Source organism: Aspergillus oryzae, chromosome 8 (genome assembly GCF_000184455.2).
Source record: "Aspergillus oryzae RIB40 DNA, chromosome 8".
In the NCBI taxonomy this organism is placed as follows: Eukaryota; Fungi; Ascomycota; class Eurotiomycetes; order Eurotiales; family Aspergillaceae; genus Aspergillus; species Aspergillus oryzae.
In genome coordinates this window covers 778,873-795,055 of record NC_036442.1, presented here as the reverse complement: position 1 = coordinate 795,055, position 16,183 = coordinate 778,873, and the positions used below count along the sequence as shown (strand labels likewise).

General features: G+C 48.0%; 9 protein-coding genes across 9 annotated transcripts; 4 read left to right on the top strand and 5 right to left on the bottom strand.

Moving 5' to 3' along the window:
• Positions 1–383: 383 nt before the first annotated feature.
• AO090103000183 (uncharacterized protein) lies at positions 384–825 on the bottom strand (the record flags this gene model as incomplete). The annotated part of the gene is made up of 2 exons (XM_023233407.1): positions 384–495; positions 548–825. The coding sequence occupies 2 exons, from the start codon at positions 823–825 to the stop codon at positions 384–386; spliced, it is 390 nt and encodes a 129-aa protein (XP_023093844.1).
• Positions 826–1,745: 920 nt separating this feature from the next.
• Positions 1,746–2,606, bottom strand: AO090103000184 (oxygenase MpaB family protein; the record flags this gene model as incomplete). The annotated part of the gene is made up of 1 exon (XM_001826727.1): positions 1,746–2,606. One exon carries the CDS (start codon positions 2,604–2,606, stop codon positions 1,746–1,748), a length of 861 nt encoding a protein of 286 aa, XP_001826779.1.
• Positions 2,607–3,665: 1,059 nt separating this feature from the next.
• Positions 3,666–4,033, top strand: AO090103000185 (DUF3712 domain-containing protein; the record flags this gene model as incomplete). The annotated part of the gene is made up of 2 exons (XM_003190869.2): positions 3,666–3,837; positions 3,888–4,033. 2 exons carry the CDS (start codon positions 3,666–3,668, stop codon positions 4,031–4,033), a joined length of 318 nt encoding a protein of 105 aa, XP_003190917.2.
• A 608-nt stretch (positions 4,034–4,641) lies between these two features.
• AO090103000186 (uncharacterized protein) lies at positions 4,642–4,996 on the top strand (the record flags this gene model as incomplete). Its single annotated transcript, XM_001826729.1, has 2 exons — positions 4,642–4,795; positions 4,845–4,996. The coding sequence occupies 2 exons, from the start codon at positions 4,642–4,644 to the stop codon at positions 4,994–4,996; spliced, it is 306 nt and encodes a 101-aa protein (XP_001826781.1).
• A 415-nt stretch (positions 4,997–5,411) lies between these two features.
• AO090103000187 (zinc-dependent alcohol dehydrogenase) lies at positions 5,412–6,590 on the bottom strand (the record flags this gene model as incomplete). The annotated part of the gene is made up of 4 exons (XM_023233406.1): positions 5,412–5,596; positions 5,646–6,180; positions 6,253–6,379; positions 6,448–6,590. 4 exons carry the CDS (start codon positions 6,588–6,590, stop codon positions 5,412–5,414), a joined length of 990 nt encoding a protein of 329 aa, XP_023093845.1.
• A 2,623-nt stretch (positions 6,591–9,213) lies between these two features.
• Positions 9,214–10,111, bottom strand: AO090103000189 (uncharacterized protein; the record flags this gene model as incomplete). Its single annotated transcript, XM_023233405.1, has 2 exons — positions 9,214–9,239; positions 9,265–10,111. 2 exons carry the CDS (start codon positions 10,109–10,111, stop codon positions 9,214–9,216), a joined length of 873 nt encoding a protein of 290 aa, XP_023093846.1.
• A 2,752-nt stretch (positions 10,112–12,863) lies between these two features.
• AO090103000191 (uncharacterized protein) lies at positions 12,864–13,252 on the top strand (the record flags this gene model as incomplete). Its single annotated transcript, XM_023233403.1, has 2 exons — positions 12,864–13,104; positions 13,149–13,252. 2 exons carry the CDS (start codon positions 12,864–12,866, stop codon positions 13,250–13,252), a joined length of 345 nt encoding a protein of 114 aa, XP_023093847.1.
• Positions 13,253–13,564: 312 nt separating this feature from the next.
• On the top strand, positions 13,565–13,990 carry AO090103000192 (uncharacterized protein; the record flags this gene model as incomplete). The annotated part of the gene is made up of 1 exon (XM_001826733.3): positions 13,565–13,990. The coding sequence occupies one exon, from the start codon at positions 13,565–13,567 to the stop codon at positions 13,988–13,990; it is 426 nt and encodes a 141-aa protein (XP_001826785.3).
• A 512-nt stretch (positions 13,991–14,502) lies between these two features.
• On the bottom strand, positions 14,503–15,320 carry AO090103000193 (HpcH/HpaI aldolase family protein; the record flags this gene model as incomplete). Its single annotated transcript, XM_023233402.1, has 2 exons — positions 14,503–14,894; positions 14,933–15,320. The coding sequence occupies 2 exons, from the start codon at positions 15,318–15,320 to the stop codon at positions 14,503–14,505; spliced, it is 780 nt and encodes a 259-aa protein (XP_023093848.1).
• Positions 15,321–16,183: the final 863 nt, after the last annotated feature.

The window sequence follows — 16,183 nt, the reverse complement described above, 5'->3', positions numbered from 1 at the left end:
GGCAGCAAGAACGGCCTGGAATTCGGCCAACGAAAGTGACGGGGACGATACGCCCTGCGACGAAAACACCAACGCAACCATATCGGTGAGAAGAACCGCTAGTTTGCATTGTTCCTGCAGTACTTGGAATAGTAGTATTTTAACCTGCGGGTCATATACGCGCGAGCTTACTATTTCCTCTGCGAAATCCTCTTCTGTGAGCCAGTTTGCGCCCATGTTGAATTCCACTGATGTAATTTGAGGACGACGACGCAGGCCAATCGATAGAACCCGATCACGTAGTACCATAGACCACCACAGCCGTTTCATCAAGGATAAGTTGATCCCTTGGTCACCTGGGCCTGGTCCACAACCCACAATCATAGCATTTTGAATAGCACGCATCAACCATATACTGCTAGCTTGAGGATCGTGAGCGGAGGTGTGGTGGGCGAGGAGAACGGAGCCTTGTGCTTTGGCGAATGCGTCATTTTCTGCTTGGAGATCGAAGAGTAGCTGGTGGCATTAGCAATGCTCCAACAGGGACAAGAGTAACAGGGCTAGCTACCTTGGCACGATTGTAGAATGTTGTTCTAGCTTTTCGTCTATCACTGAATCCGCATTTGTGGAGCGTTTCCAAGGAGACGTGCTGATGGTATTAGTGGGAATGAATGACCAGAAGGATAGTGTGTATACGTACAGGGCAGCTCGAAAAGAGAAGAGCTTGCAAAACAAATAGTGATATTGTATGTGAAGCGGAGTCGGCAGAGATACGCCAAAACCCTGCTTCATCCAGAACAGGAAGACATGGATGAATTTGGAGAAAATACTGCCTCGCGAATTCATTGATCGTTGACCAATCCGGAACACTCAAGGACCCTTTCGATGCCAAGTATGTCACATCTTCCTGGGGTAGGATCGCCAGACCATTGAGCGTGAGGAAAGGACAAAAGAAGAATGACACGTTGCCAGGAGTGGTGAGATCGACAGACGTTTCTATCCCAGGCCCGGTTCGAAGGTTACCATAAAGCCCATCGATTGATTCTTCTCGGTGTTTGATTCGCTTCGCTGTTTCGTTGACAGATGCATCCCGTTGAGGAATATCTTCCTCTGCATTCCCAGGCTTTGCTGAACTATGAAAGAATTAGCTGAGTCAGGAGGGAGCTGTCGGTACATACTGCCTGCTAGCTCTTGAGCCGAGTGTGCAATCACTTCGACCATCTTGGCGACATCTCGTACATGGACAGCCATGGATAGAAGCGTCGCATCGGACCTTCCGATGTCGACACCAATAACAGGCCCGCGGGGCCCGTTTAGTTCGCTGCCACATCGGTCAAAGTCGAGGTAGTCTCCTGGACGGATGAAGATCGTGAATGTGAAAGTGAAGAGGTGTTGGGCTATGAATCTGGGGGGAGGAGACTTCCCCGCCCTTCGGTATTTCAAATATTCCCCGGATGAAGCTAGACGTTGTCGATCATGCTGGTAGAATGAGGTCTAATATTTCCGAGAACAATCCGCCAATGGACATGGATATGACTCAGTGATCAGCTTGGCAGCTTGCGTACTAACTCCAGTTCATTAGGGTTACCCCTCTTTACCAGGCGGGACCTATCATTTAGAGTTATAACGTATCTATTTCTTAGAATTAAATCTCTATTGAAGGTGCCGATACCCCACAGATAATCCCGCGGCATATTCGGATCTCGGCCCCACCATGTGAAGCATAAGCAACAAATAATCCACAATAAACGGTACACTAATAACAGCTACTTATGTTGGGCCTTCTTCATTCTCTTCCGCATGTCCTTCATGTAATACCGCATAGGGTAGGTCCGAATAAAACTCGGTGTAGCAGGGTACACAACCTTCGTAAGTCCCCGGACCACCTTTTGCATTCCCCTCCGACTCCTACTGGTCTTGAGCCCATACTCCTCCCGGAAACGATCTGGAAGCAAATCCGCGGTCATCAACCGCACCAGTGGCATGGAAATGCGGATCACGAAAGGAACCTGTTTATTGAACAGCAGATCCTTGCATACATTTTTCGCTTGTGGGGTTATCTGATGCTGTAACTTGTTGATTTGTTCATCCCAATAGATCCAGAACGCCTCGCGAGTCGGCGGCCACATCTCCGGCTGGACACGGAGGGAGACCGCAAGAACGGCATATTCACGATAGATTGCTTCAGCGGTGGCCTCGTCCATGCGCCCAAAGACCTGCTCATACAGATCAATCCCAACGGCGTAGAGAGTCGCCGCAACCCAGACCTGCAGGTGTGGATCATCGGCCGAGTAGTCAGGGCCTCTGACGACTGAATGTGCTTTATGGACCATCTCGATAATGATTTTCTTTTCTTCTGGTGTACCGAACGCCATGCAGTAGACGTATGTCATAGTCGTGCGAAGTCGATCCAACGGACGATAGGAGAAGTTGCTGTGTTCATCAACGCCTTTGCCAACGCCAGGCATGGCAACTTGCAGGAGAATGGCCGCTCCACCGCCGGCGAGTAGAATGCCTTCGCGAACTATTTTTTGGATTTTTTGAGGGTTCTCCAGCTCCGTGAGGAGCTTTTCATCGGCGCCATTTGCTTTCTCATTTTGAGTGGTGATGTCTTGTTTTTCGTCCATTTTGAAAGAGAATGGAGTAATATGGTATTATTGATTCGATTAGTTCAGAAATTAAATCTGCCCATTTCTTTATATAACATGTCCACGGTTCACATTTTCTGTATTATCCAAGGACACATGCTTGACTGGGATTCAAATGCTTATGCATACTATACCGCGGACCGGACGGACCGTCGAGAACGCCAATCTATTCTGGTAAGAACTCATCCGCGGAAGCTGTTCAAGGGGTGTGATAGCGGGGTAGCTCGATGGCGATCCTCTAGGGTACCTATTCGCTAGACTAGGACGATCAAGTGCCGCCACTGTCCAAGCGTAAGTTAGGGACATGCGGGGTGTTGCAATCTCCCGTGTTCGCAACTATTCCTCAATTTGGGTCTGTTATATACGATGTATAGATCATTATATCTACATTCGATCATTGGCCGTAAATCAAGTTGAAGATGAAGAACCAAGCTTTTCCCCGCATTCCCCAGAAATTCCATCAGAGGGCCTAGGATGTCATATAAAATAGCATGATATAGACTTGGTACATGTAGACAAGCAGCGCAATGGAGAAGAAATATTCTGAAAAGGATACACGAGCAACTAAGCTCTCTGCTCTCGACGCGGAAATTGAATATGTCGAAAATGCAGGTTCCGATGTACCTGGTCAGGGCAAAAAAGCAACCAAACTAAGAGTTAAGCGCCATTTCCGCCGTTTCTGGTTTTGTTACCTGGTCGCTGGCATCGTGTTTTTGGCTATCTTCCTCCCCATTTTGTAGCCCTTATGAAACACATTTCTTAATATACATCCTGATAATCTACAGTTTCATCTACATTATCCCTGCCATTGCGCAGAGAGTCGTCGACGATACCAGCCTTCCCGTCTATGCAGCACGTATTCTCGATCCGACGCCGGACAGTGTCACCTTCTCGATCGATACGTCGTTGAAAATCCCCGCTGGCCTCTCTGTGCGGATTGACCCATTCTCCCTGTCCCTATTCAACCGCGAAGTGAAGCCGATGGTTCCATTTATCGACGTAGCATTGCAAGGGTACAATCTCAAGGGAACTACGAAGATGAGCATCAGCAGCAATAACACAGCTGTCCTCAACCGGGAGCAATTCGTCGAGGCATTAACCAAGGCCGTATATTCGAAGCAGTTTAAATTGTCGGCAAAGGGTTCGACAACAGGACATTTGGGGGCTCTCAAGGCACCGGTGACTCTGGATAAAGATGTGGAACTTGCTGGTCAGTTCTCCGAGGCGTCATATGTTAAATGTTTCTGACAACCAAGAAAGGGCTGGACAAACTCAGCGGGTTCTCCATCGATACAGCCAGCCTTATCCTACCAGCGGAAGAAGATGGAACTAACCTGAGAGGAACCGCAACACTGCCCAACCATTCTGTTGTCACATTTGCTCTGGTGAGTCAGTTCATTGACTAGATCTCTTGGACCATACTGATTCGATAGGGTAACGTCACTCTCAATCTCAAAAGCGCAGACGTCGTAATTGGGCAAGGCTATCTCGACAACGTCGTTTTGTCGCCGGGTAATAACACAATGCCTTTACGAGCAATACTCAATATCCGAACCGTGTTGGAGAATCTTCTGGACATCCTGGGAGCCCAAGCGTCAGCACTTATGGATGGCAAATTGGAAATATCAGCGTCGGGGAACTCCACCGTATACAATGGGCAGCATATTCCATACTTTGAAGAAGTTTTGAATAACCTCACAATTACGGCACGAGTGCCAATTGCGACAATTCTGAGCGGTACGTTGAGTGGGTTGAGGAACTCTAGCTTGTTGGATGGTTTAAATGGGACGCTGGACAGTGCGGGGGGCCTGCTCGGCAATATTGCAAAGTTGTCAGATATCCTTGGAGACTAGTTATGCATTTTTTTTATACTTAAGCGAAATAGCTCGACGATCTGCGGTCCGTGGTCCGTGGAAGTAAACCGAGGTCTGCAACTTTGAAGACAACCCCGCCCACTCATATATACAGGGTATGGAAGCACCGTATAGTCGTTATCATCAATCAATCTGCAACCATGGCTCAAATATCGGATTCCATCAACACAATCCAACGATTTACTCCAGAAGACGTTTCAAAACACAACACTCCCGATAACCTATGGACCATCATTGGCAATGAGATATATGACTTGACCGACTTTCAGAAAGAGCATCCAGGGGGAGCAAAAAGTACGCCCACTCTTTTTATGCGTTGTTTTCCAAGTTCTGACAACATTAGTTCTTCAAGCCGTTGCAGGAAAAGACGGGACAAAAAAGTTCCGCAAATATCACCGAGAGGCGTTGTTGGTGAAATACAAAACATTACTGGCAGGAGAGCTGGTAGTCCAGCCAAAGGGCCGAAAATGGTTATTCTTCAAAACTTCCAAATGAGCCATCATGGCTTCCCGTGATGGGTAACTTGTTTAGGGCTGTATGTAAAGGTGTAACGAAATTTCTCGGCTTGAGTACGTCCCAAAGCTCCTGCATGTAACTCGTTTTGTATTCATACTCATGTCTTCATCGTCTCTTTCCATTCGCTTTTCAAATATTGCTTAATGTGCATCCTTCTTCATCTCTAGCGCCATCGCCTAGTCGCCTCCCTGGAGGGTTCCCAGTGCAAAATTACTTTGCTTTCCTTGATGAGGGCGTCACATTTCATTCCAGATCCAGGTAGCTCGAGTGAACGAATAGCAGCTTGATATTCTGGAGGAACCCCCTTGCCTTGTAGTCTATGAGTTCCAAATGCATCAATTTCTCCTCGCATTGGTCAAACCCTAGGATTTGCAGGTGGCGGAATATACATCGATTACTGCGGTATTCTTACCACTGCTCTACCAGCGATAGCATCATTTCTCAACCTATCCACTAGACGCGGCGTCTCCTCGAATTCAAAAACTTCAATTGCAGGCGTAATCTCTCCCCTGCCTGCCTGCTCCAAAAGCTCACTCATCTGGTCCTCCGTGCCTACCGAAGAGCCAACAATACAAAGACCTATCCACATCAGACTTAACACTCAAGGGATAGGATAATCATAACTTACCTCTAGCCGCGGATACTGTCGCAGAAATAGGCCAGTCCATCTCATTCGGTGGTAGTCCCACCCCAACTATCAATCCCATATTCCTCACAACCTGTGGCGCCATCGCAAATGCCTCTCTCGTCCCGGGCACCACAATTGTCGCATGTGCACCCTCTCCGCCTGTCACTTCTCGGACCCTGGCCGCAACGTCTTCCGTCCGGTAATCAATGAACACCTCGGCACCAGACTCCAAGCTAACCTTCCTCTTCACTTCGCCACTATCAACCGCAATAACCCGGAATCCCTTTATCCGAGCGGCAATCTGGACCCCCAGATGCCCCAATCCACCACCTGACCCCGAAATCACCACCCAATCACCGGAGCTGAGGCGGTAGTCATCCAACCTCCCCACCGCACCAGCCATGGTAAGACCAGCACATAGCAAGGGCGCGGCCACTTCATCCGAGACTGTCTCCGGGATCCGCGTGATGAATCTTGCGTCCGCGATGACGTACTGCTGTAATGTACCGGGCACGTGGCGACTCGTATTCTTCTGCTGGGCGCAGTAATGATTAAATCAGCGTTGACAGGCAGAGCATGTGGTACAGGCACTGTAGAGCCATTTCACTCCGACTCGCTGGTGAAGAAGGGAGGGGGAGACGTTGGGGCCGGTTTGGATTACAGTTCCGACACCTTCGTGGCCGATGATAGGGTTGTAGGCGCCCCAGGCTAGGACGGCACGGATTTCAGAGTGACTGACTTTTGTTTAACATGTGCATTCTTTTTCCCGTCGAAGTGTGGTGGACCGGGGGGGGATGCTCACCAGAGTCCTGTACATGACAACTTGACTAGGATCTCGTCCGCTCCGGGTGTTCTGACAGGGATGTCGTCGAGGATGATCATTTCATAATTATTCCCTGGACTTTGCACGACCACTGCGCGCTGAGAGCTAGGTATGGAATCCATAATGTTTGCTACTCTACGATCATCGTTTGGTGGCATTTGTCGTGGTCTTCGATGCGTTGACTACTTCTATTGATTTTGAATTTGAGGTCATCATAGGGCTACAGCCGAAGATACCCAGACGGCAATTCAGTCGGCATTCGTGTCACGTGACTTGTACCGAGATGACCGGGATGTGTATGTGATTATCTTAGTGATTTGTTCTCTGTTCATTGACTAACTATTGAACGGTTCTTGTTCAGAAACTTTGCGACTTTCCCTTTCCGGAACAGGACTAGCTCAGGGCCGCTTTTTACACAGTGATTACTTCTAGAATATAGAGATAGACAGAAATATATATACCAAGCGCTCCGGGAGCACTAAATTAATATATCAACGTGAATCATGATCCGGGATCAATTCTGCATTCAATCTATGTTAGTTAACTAAGCCGACTACTTTAAACACACCAAGGCCCTTCTCTTCAACAATTAACTAAGGGTATAACCATCACGACGCCTCCAGATCTATAACTAAGTTCTACTTCATTCCCTAATTTGCATATCTCTTAAATTTGCTTTCCTACGTCACAACATTGTTATTTACAAGATATAATGGGTTCATGGGTGGGAGATACCGGGAATGAGGTCATTTCCTTCTTTGGGTTGAATGATGCAAAGAGACGGTTGCGTGCAGTTAGTGACGGTGTACGGATGCTCGATCGCCAAGTGCGTCGTTCGACTTGGGTAGATCACTTCGCCGATCAAGGTATATTAGCTTCGGAGATGCTCGGTGTCACTACTGCATGCACTGTATGAATTGGGCTCTACTGACCGCTCACTGGGGTGTGGGGCAAGAAGGTTGACATGAAGACCAGGTCACGGTTCTCAAGGTCTGATTGGCTCTCAGCTGATCTTGGAGCTTTTTGACACGCCTTAGTGCAACTCCACTGAGATTAGCACAAGTGGATCGATTCTTCTGACAATCGATGTGTCATGATCCGAAGCCGAGCCAGTGCAAATATCGTCCCATTTTTCTTGTTTTCCTGCAGCGGGTGACAAGCTTCTGCGGCAGATCTCTGGTCTCCGTATTTCATTGCCGAGAGAATGTCACTCACAATAACATTGATAACATGAGCTAAACAACAGATGGAGCTACCAATGCCTAGGAATCTTTGACTTCCACTGCATAAGGGGTCAAGTCATCTGATGAATACTACTCTGGGAGGATTAAATAGAATTCAGACGCCAATATTTCATTATTCGAGACATTGCAGGCGGTGATGGTAAGCAACGTATCCTCCAATTGAAGCACAGAAAGCATATCCACAAGCAGTTCAGCCAAGTCTTTCCCACTATGTGACCCGAAATCTCACTGAACTCCAGGACTCGTTCCCAATATTCAAAGTTTGGAGGTAACCAGTAGCCCATAATTCCTAATATTGATTTATGATTCGTGCCGATCCACACATCCAGAGAAAGAGCAATTGTTGAGCAAGTTCTCGCAAGTTCATCAATTAGGTGGGCTCGATACTGGTCGAATCCGAGACAATATGTCGAGCGAGGGTGCGAGGTCTGAATGGAAGCGAAACTGTCACAGAACCTGGTCTAGTGTACCTTCTTGAAGGCGGACACACAAGGCAGAATATCATGGGATTATGATAGCCGATTATGTGTCATTCTTTATGCTATACTCTTTTAAACCAAACAACAGAGTGTACTTATCATCAATTGTAGTTGACGAGGATGGTAGCAAGTTTCCGGCACCTCATCCGCTACTTTCGCTGAAATAAGAAACTTTCAGCGGGATAGATCCTTTCTATGGTTATCAGTACATACATACACCGGAATTGAATGGAACTGCTTTGATTCTTCTCAAATAAATTTGGATATTGTACCGCGGACTAAATCGAGCGGTCAGGTTCTGCACATTTCCTAGCGCTACTAGATTCACCAATAACCACCAACGCATGCTCTAGTTCCGGAAAGGTCTCGCAACAAGAACAGCAACCTCATCTCCCACCTCTTCTGGACGGTCCCGAAACTGCTTCTCCAAATGCGGCATGAGGGCCATCTTCATCCTCTCCAAATTGATATCGTCTCGGAACCAGAATCCCGCCAGTACCTCCGCCGCCTTTGCACACCTCTCTTTTAGGTCCATCTCAGGGAAACTGCAGAATGCATTCACCCGAGATATCTGAATATCACCGAAACCGTACTCACTAAAAACTCTGGCTGCTTCATGCAAAAGATACCCCTGGTGGTCAACAGCGGTGTTATCAGCCGACAACGATGCACAGACATCATTTAAGAGATTCACGAGTTCGTTATCCGGGGCACCTTGCACAATCACGATTTTGGATTCAGGGGATGCCGGGTCCACGACGCGGGCTATCTCGTGCAACGACCTCTCCAGATCCTGGACGTAATGCAGAACCCACATGGCCACGGCTGCATCGAAATATCCGCTGGGAAAGGGGATATTCTCAGCTGATCCGGAGCGAATGACGACACCTTTCTCCTGTGCCTTTGCGGTTTGGATTTGGTTTCTGTCGGCGTTCGGTTCGATGGAGTAGGATTGGACGCCGCGGTTGGCAAGTTCGATGGGAAGCCCTAACTCCTATCAGCGGATATTCGGTAGGTGCACCTCAAGCGGTGCTGTCAGGGCTAGGAACTGCAGGGGAGGCAAAATAGCATACTCCCATGACCGCTGCCCACATCCAAAACCCTTCTATTTCCTTTCAGGATATCAAGCACGGCATCGAACTCGTCCCGGACAAGTCTCTCCGAGAATGGTGCCCAGGCGCCCTCACTCAGCGGGTGCGGCCCTCTGTATTTTGTTGGAAGGGGATAAGGAGCCATAAGTGCATGCTGCACGACCTTTTTAGCAATGATGAAATAATGATCCTGGATCTCCTTTTCGTACGGCGGGGGGGAGGAAAAGCTCGCAAATTTCTCGCTGACAATTTCAAATCCACATTTCTGGACCAGGTCATGCCAGCCAGCAGTTGTGTACAGTGTTCCTGTGAAGCGATGGTTCATGAATATCAGATCGGCGTGGCGAACCAACTTTCCAGTGCTGTCATAGAGAGTTTCATCATGCACGAGAGATGTAGCGGGGATGGTCCCTAGAACTAATACCCCGTCTTGTTTGAGCCAGTCACAGTAGTTCAGCATCTTGGTGTATGTCTGCGAATGGGTGAGCTGGAACATAGAGAAGATGGAGAATATAGCGTCATATTTCATTGTAGGCTGGAAAGTGAGCATATCTGCTTTTTCAAATTTACCCTTGATGTTGGATGACGCGATCTTGATCATCGCAGTGGAGATATCGATGCCGTGTACGTTGTGGCCGGCCAGAGCGACGTTGCTTGCGACTGGTTTGCCCGTGCCACAGCCTACGTCGAGGACATGGGATTGAGGAGGGAGGAGGGAGATGGCATCGGTTACCGTTTCTTTGAGGGTTGGATTGTTCATGTAGGCATCTTCGTACTGTTGACCCAGAGAGTCGAACAGGGTTTCTGCGGATAAAGCTGAGGTGGCCATTGCGAAGGGGCTATGTTTTGTATGGATAGGCAGGGTGATCTCTACAGCAGGAGCTGTCGGTTTATATATTCATCTGTTCTATGCTAAACAGGTCTATCGACCCCGATTTGAGCCCCAGCTGACCTATTGACCGCTGCAGAACGTGCGATATGTAACTATCTCCGCCTCACTTGACCTTGGACATTAGGCCCAGCAATAATCGGTACGAAATAATCCCTGTAGTGGAGTTCGCTGTGGGAGGATGGACCAGTTAACTCTCGAAAACTTAAAAGGAACATGTCACATACCCCCGATCCTCGTATTCGATTTCAAAGTCTTTCAGGATGTAGGCAAGGCACACATGCAGTGCGCTCATAGTCCAGCTAACCAACGTAAGTATAGCCCATGAGAGAGTACAGAATGCACCTAGGGAGCAGCGCATGATCCATATCGGGATACTAGATTCATACCCAATTGCCGGACACTGTCGTGGCCCAACCGAAAAACTGAGTTCGAGCTTTTGCATCTCCTTGCCTCCGACGATCCATCGACCGGGGTTGAACTGGCATGGGCTTTGGAATAGACTTTCATCATGATGGATAAAGTGACTACTGCTCGATACTTGGACCTAATGCGGTGTTAGTTTGTTTATTGCATGGGATGTAGGATGCGCAAACCCCGCCAGGAACATCAGTCCCCGCAATTATCATCCCAGTTTCAGGTGTTAACCGTGGTATTCTGTCTCCAATGTTAGTTCTTTGTAGTTAATGGCTTACTGCGCACTACTTGGTAGATGAGGCACGAACGGTGAATTCACGCCCCCTGTGAGGCGGAGGGTTTCCTTGATGACAGCACTCTGTATTTACAGTGAGTAAGGTATGTCATTTGGAACAGAAAAAGGAGAAACACACAAGATATGGTAACTTAGCCAAGACGGTCTGTGACGGACAGGGCTTTGCACTATCTGGCCACGCCACCTCTAGCTCCTGTTGTAGTTTCCTTAGGAGGTGCTTATCCCGCATAACATAGTAAGTGGCTACAGTGAGTGTCGTCCCCACAGTATAAGCACCGGAAAACATCATGGTGAAGGCGTCTGACATAAGGGACGACCTGCTACGTAGTGCTATCTGGTGATCATCCCCTTGCATGGTCATTGCCATAAAAAATGGCAGCTGATTACCCTTGGGCTCCGTGTCTGGACCATCAGTTAGGAGTCGATCGAGGTGGCATTCGAGATCCTAAATCGCAGTTGATGGGCTTCGTCAGAGAAATTCAAGGTTCTACCCGAGAGAGTGTGAGCATGAGTGTATATACACACCGCCAGTTTAGCGAATAACTCAGCACTCGCAGGATACAGAATGGATAAACTCCAAGGGCTGAAATAATCAATCAACTGTTGCAGCCAAGTCCAATGGTTCTGCAGCCACAGCGTCACCACCAGATCATCGATACCTAGGAGGATCGGGCAACGAAAGGCGGGTTGTTCAAGGGAGCCAAACGTGGAGCCAAATGCATATTGCATCGTCAAGTCAAAGGCGAAGCATCGAAATGCTATATACATGTCGATCTGTTGCCCACTGGATGAATCTAGGCGATCGCAGAGCTTTCGAGACTAACCATTGTTGGTTACGCTTTTTATTCCGGGGCTGTGGGAACGAATAGTGTGTAGCTTACCTGCGAGATAAATTGCTTGGCTTGAATTATCGACTCGCGACCCGAAAACATGCGCAGCCAGGGTTTTCTGAGGCTCTTTGCGTCTGCATGGCTTAAGGTTGAGAACGTTCCATCAGGTACGAAAAAAGCGTTGTAGAATGTAGGATCCTTGCTTGTTTCTCGGGAGTGGTAAATATCGCGGTAAGCTTCCAAAGTGGCAAAGTGTATCTAAGGCCGATTAGAGGTTTACATGTTTCAATGCGGTCGTGGAGGCTGGCTGAGGCGTACCGAGTTTGGACCTATCCTAACGACTGGGCCTGTTTGGGAATAAGAACGCAACCCTAGTAGGAGTAAAATTTCACTCACCGTATCTTTCATGCAGAACTTTGAGTTGGTGTAGCATACCACCCTTTCGAACCACGCTGTAGTAGAAATGGTATAGGTTTGTGACGGCTGCCAGGCGCGGTCCCGGAATTGAAGCCAGAGGGTGGACGAATAGGCGATATGCCACGACGCACAGGAATGCCCCCGTCAGTACCTTCAGCACAAAGACTATGAAGCTGTTTACAAGGGCGATCATCGTGATTTTGCTGCGGTGGTAGGAATTGAGCTAAGACATAAGATAGGCCATATGGTATCATACTCTACTGAAGACCTGTATTTATAGTTAAAGGGGGAATTAACATCTGAATCAGTTGCTCATCGCAATTATTGCCTTTCCTCTCGTCTGTGGGTGCGCCTTGGTCACCAGATCTCTCGAGGACTGCACAAGCTCTCTATGTCAGGGGCTCTAGCGAATGCATATTTGCACCAATGAATTGCACGTATACGGTCAATTGGATTGACCCCATTTTCCTTTATAGTATAGCAAATCTAACAATACGAAGGACGGTGTAGGTGGTCCTAACTAACCCACCCTAAAAGGAAGCGACTGTGGGTGTATAAAAATATATGCCCAGCCACCACCCCGGCTTCTCCATTTACCCGTGTATCCCCAGCCTCTTTCGTTGACGCTCCAATGTCTATTGAAAACAGTCTTCACTCAAGAGCGGAGGCTCTAACCTCCCTTATAACACAACATGCTTCTGGTGCGGTTGCCAATATATCTAAATCCCGCTCAATGAGGTCAACAGTCCAAGAGCGTGACCAGATACAAGTAGTGATAAATGCCTGTCAGGAGCTCACAGCCCTGCTGACAGAGCCATATGAATGGATCGCAAACGCAGCATGGGGATATGTTGACAGTGTCGCCCTCTCGCTAGTGTTGAGTTTGAAAGTCCATCGACATGTCCCCAAAAACGGTGGGACAATTTCACTTGTGGATTTGGCTGCAAAGACAGGCAGCTCCGTCGTTCTAATCAGTGAGGTCTTTTAACTTGGATATGTAACTTGAGATTGACATAAGCAAGACAGGATAATGCGACAATGCGTGGGAGTGCTTCATCGAAGATGAACGCTCCCACAATGCTACCGTCACAACGAGCGGTCACTGTGCCTTCTGCACGATGATTTCTCCTCCTTGATCGACTACATGTATGTAGAATCTCTTGTCCAATTCTGCGCCGTGTACAGTCCCTATTTAACCGCATAGAACCGATGATGGCCTCTTAACCGGAGCGCACCTCACTAGAAGTCTCTCTAAGACAGCCTTTCAGATTCCCAAACACTCTGGACAGGCGGCATTTCAAGACGCATTTCAAAGTGAGTCCTGCTCCGCGATTACGCAATAAATTCGGTCACTCAAGCTCTGCAGCGAGTAAAACATTATACGAGTATTACAACGCTGTTGACCTCCGCCGAGGCCAGCGCTTTGCAAGTGCAATGGCAGGACACTATAACACACCGCTAGATGACCCTATCGAGAGCATCTACCCTTTCAATGTGTTAAGAGATAATGCCCTCGTCGTTGACATCGGTGGAGGCAAAGGCCACCATTCGATCCGACTTGCTGAGAAGTACGAAATGATGTCTTTCATCGTCCAGGACCAAACCAGTGTTGTTGAAACTGTTCAAACTGAAAACTTACCACAATCCGTCGCCGGGCGAATCGAATGGCAGGCACATGACCTACACTCTCCACAGCCGGTCCAGGGGGCAGATGTTTACATATTAAGCCATATCATGATGGACAATCAGCCTGGGTGTGTAAAGAAAATCGATCCCCGTTACTTGGGAGCAATAATTAACGCCTGTTTCCTTCTCGCAGTACCTGCGCAAATATACTCAGACATGCCTCAAACGCAATGAGATCATATCACTCGAGGATCCTGGTACATGACTTCGTCGATCCCGACAAGGGCGAACATGCCTCTCGTTTTTTCAACGAACTTGATTTTCATATGCTTGCGAGCCTGAATTGTCTAGCAAAGCCACTCCATGTTTGGACAGCCATCTTCTATGAGGCAAATCCGAGACTTCAATTAACTGCCGTATACAGGGGGTCCAAGAACGCAGCGGTCTTTGAATTAAGTTTGGTGGATGCTTGATAAAAATCGCTAAGATAGGCGGAGTTTCAATAAGGGACTAGTCTTCCTTTCCTGTGCTTTCTTCGGTGATTTATTCAATACTTATCTACCGCAAAATTTCTGGATCAAGATTTGCTCGGGTCTGTCGAGCTCAATCGACCACCATTGTAAGCCGAAATATATATTATCGTTTCAGATTGTTCGAAGGCAAATAGTAAATTGAACAGGTTATCCTCAACACAGAAGATTGTACGACTTGATCATTGGAGGCATAAATATATTAATTACAAAATTCTATAAATCTCCTTTGGCAGCATCAAAGGCCTGCTTGAACACCTTCCTCATCCCCACCATGTCCGTCATCACGCTCATCATCTGGAAACCCTTATTCGAGTATTCCCTCGCTTGCTCACCGGTGTCACAGTAAATTCCAGAAGCCTTTCCTGCCGCCCGGGCAGCATCATGAATTGACTGAATAGCCTTCACGAGCTCAGGATCCATTTTCTCAGGGTTGGTGATAGGGTGACCAATATTGACACTGAGATCAAAAGGCCCAATAAACAGAACATCAACACTCGGGACAGCAGCAATTTCCCTAACATTTTCCAGAGCAGCTTTTGTTTCGATTTGCACCGCAATGACAAGCGAGTCATTGGCTTGCTGTAAGTATTCCATACCCGTGATCTCTATCACCTCACCACCGTGAGGATGTTGCTCCACGAACTTCTCCACCGCGAGAAGACTCTCAAAACCCCGATTTCCAACAGGGGAAACTTCGAATATCGGACCACATTCCTCGCATCCTCGGCTGTATCGGTGACTGGGACAAGGATGCCGTGGGCGCCAGAGTCTAATGCTCGTTTTATCATCCAAGGTTGACCTTCCGCGACACGGACGATGGGTGAGACTCCACATGCTGCGGTAGCTGCTACGATCTCATGCATTGAGTCATCGGAGATGTTGCCGTGTTCGAGGTCAATGAGGAGCCATTCGAGGTTGCGTGCTGACCGGCATATGGTTCTGGTTAGGTTGGTTCCGGGGAGCATTTGCCCGCCTCCGAAGGAGGGTTCGCCTTTTTTGAGGGATTTTTGGAGAAGGTTGGCTGCTTGCATTTTGCTGATGTTGATGTGTCTGGTCAACAGAGAAAGCGATGGAGAGGATGCGACTAAATGGAGAAGAGGATGACAATCGGCACGGCTTTTTGTTCTGATATAACTCTGCAGTGGAAGAAATCGGACTGTGCTATCATTTTCCTTGGTATATCAAGGATACAATGTCGGCATCGTACACCGACCTAATAACAATAACAAAAAAAAAAAAAAAAGCAAATGGGACCCTCTATTCCCTAAAATGTGTAGATGTTCGGCATCGTCGGGTTTCTCTAGAGGATCAATATTGTCTTAGCAGTAGCCGTCCCGTCGATCCCGACTCCGCGCCTCGGCCATCCATAGCCGCTCGGGAAGTTCGGGTTCCCCATGGGGATTCTATTCCACACATCATATTGCCCACAGCTGTCAATAGACTAGTTATGGCTAGGATAGCAGGGGATCCATTTCATCATCTATCGGCATGACTATTCCTTTTGATAAAAAAAACATACAACAGGAGGGATTCGCTGGTGGTCACCCACCCAACTACTAACCTCCCGGCGTGTGGCTTAAGTACGGCTGAGCGGACGGGAAGCCCTGTTCTCCACACCCTGTGGTCGTATGTACTAAGTCTCTGTATGTAGAGCATTATAATGATAGGGTCACATGATCTGGAACTAGCCTAGTGGTCAGTATACTACAATCACATAATCTAAACCGAGTAGATGGAAGTGATGCCTTTGAGGAGGCCTTAGCCTTCAACCTGTTCCAATCGATTCCCAGATGGCTTCCGTATTATCCTCTGGACCATGGTTTCCTATCACATTTGAGAGTGACTGATTCACAACCATCAGCAAATAGCTGGGGCTCGCTGTCAAAATTGTATC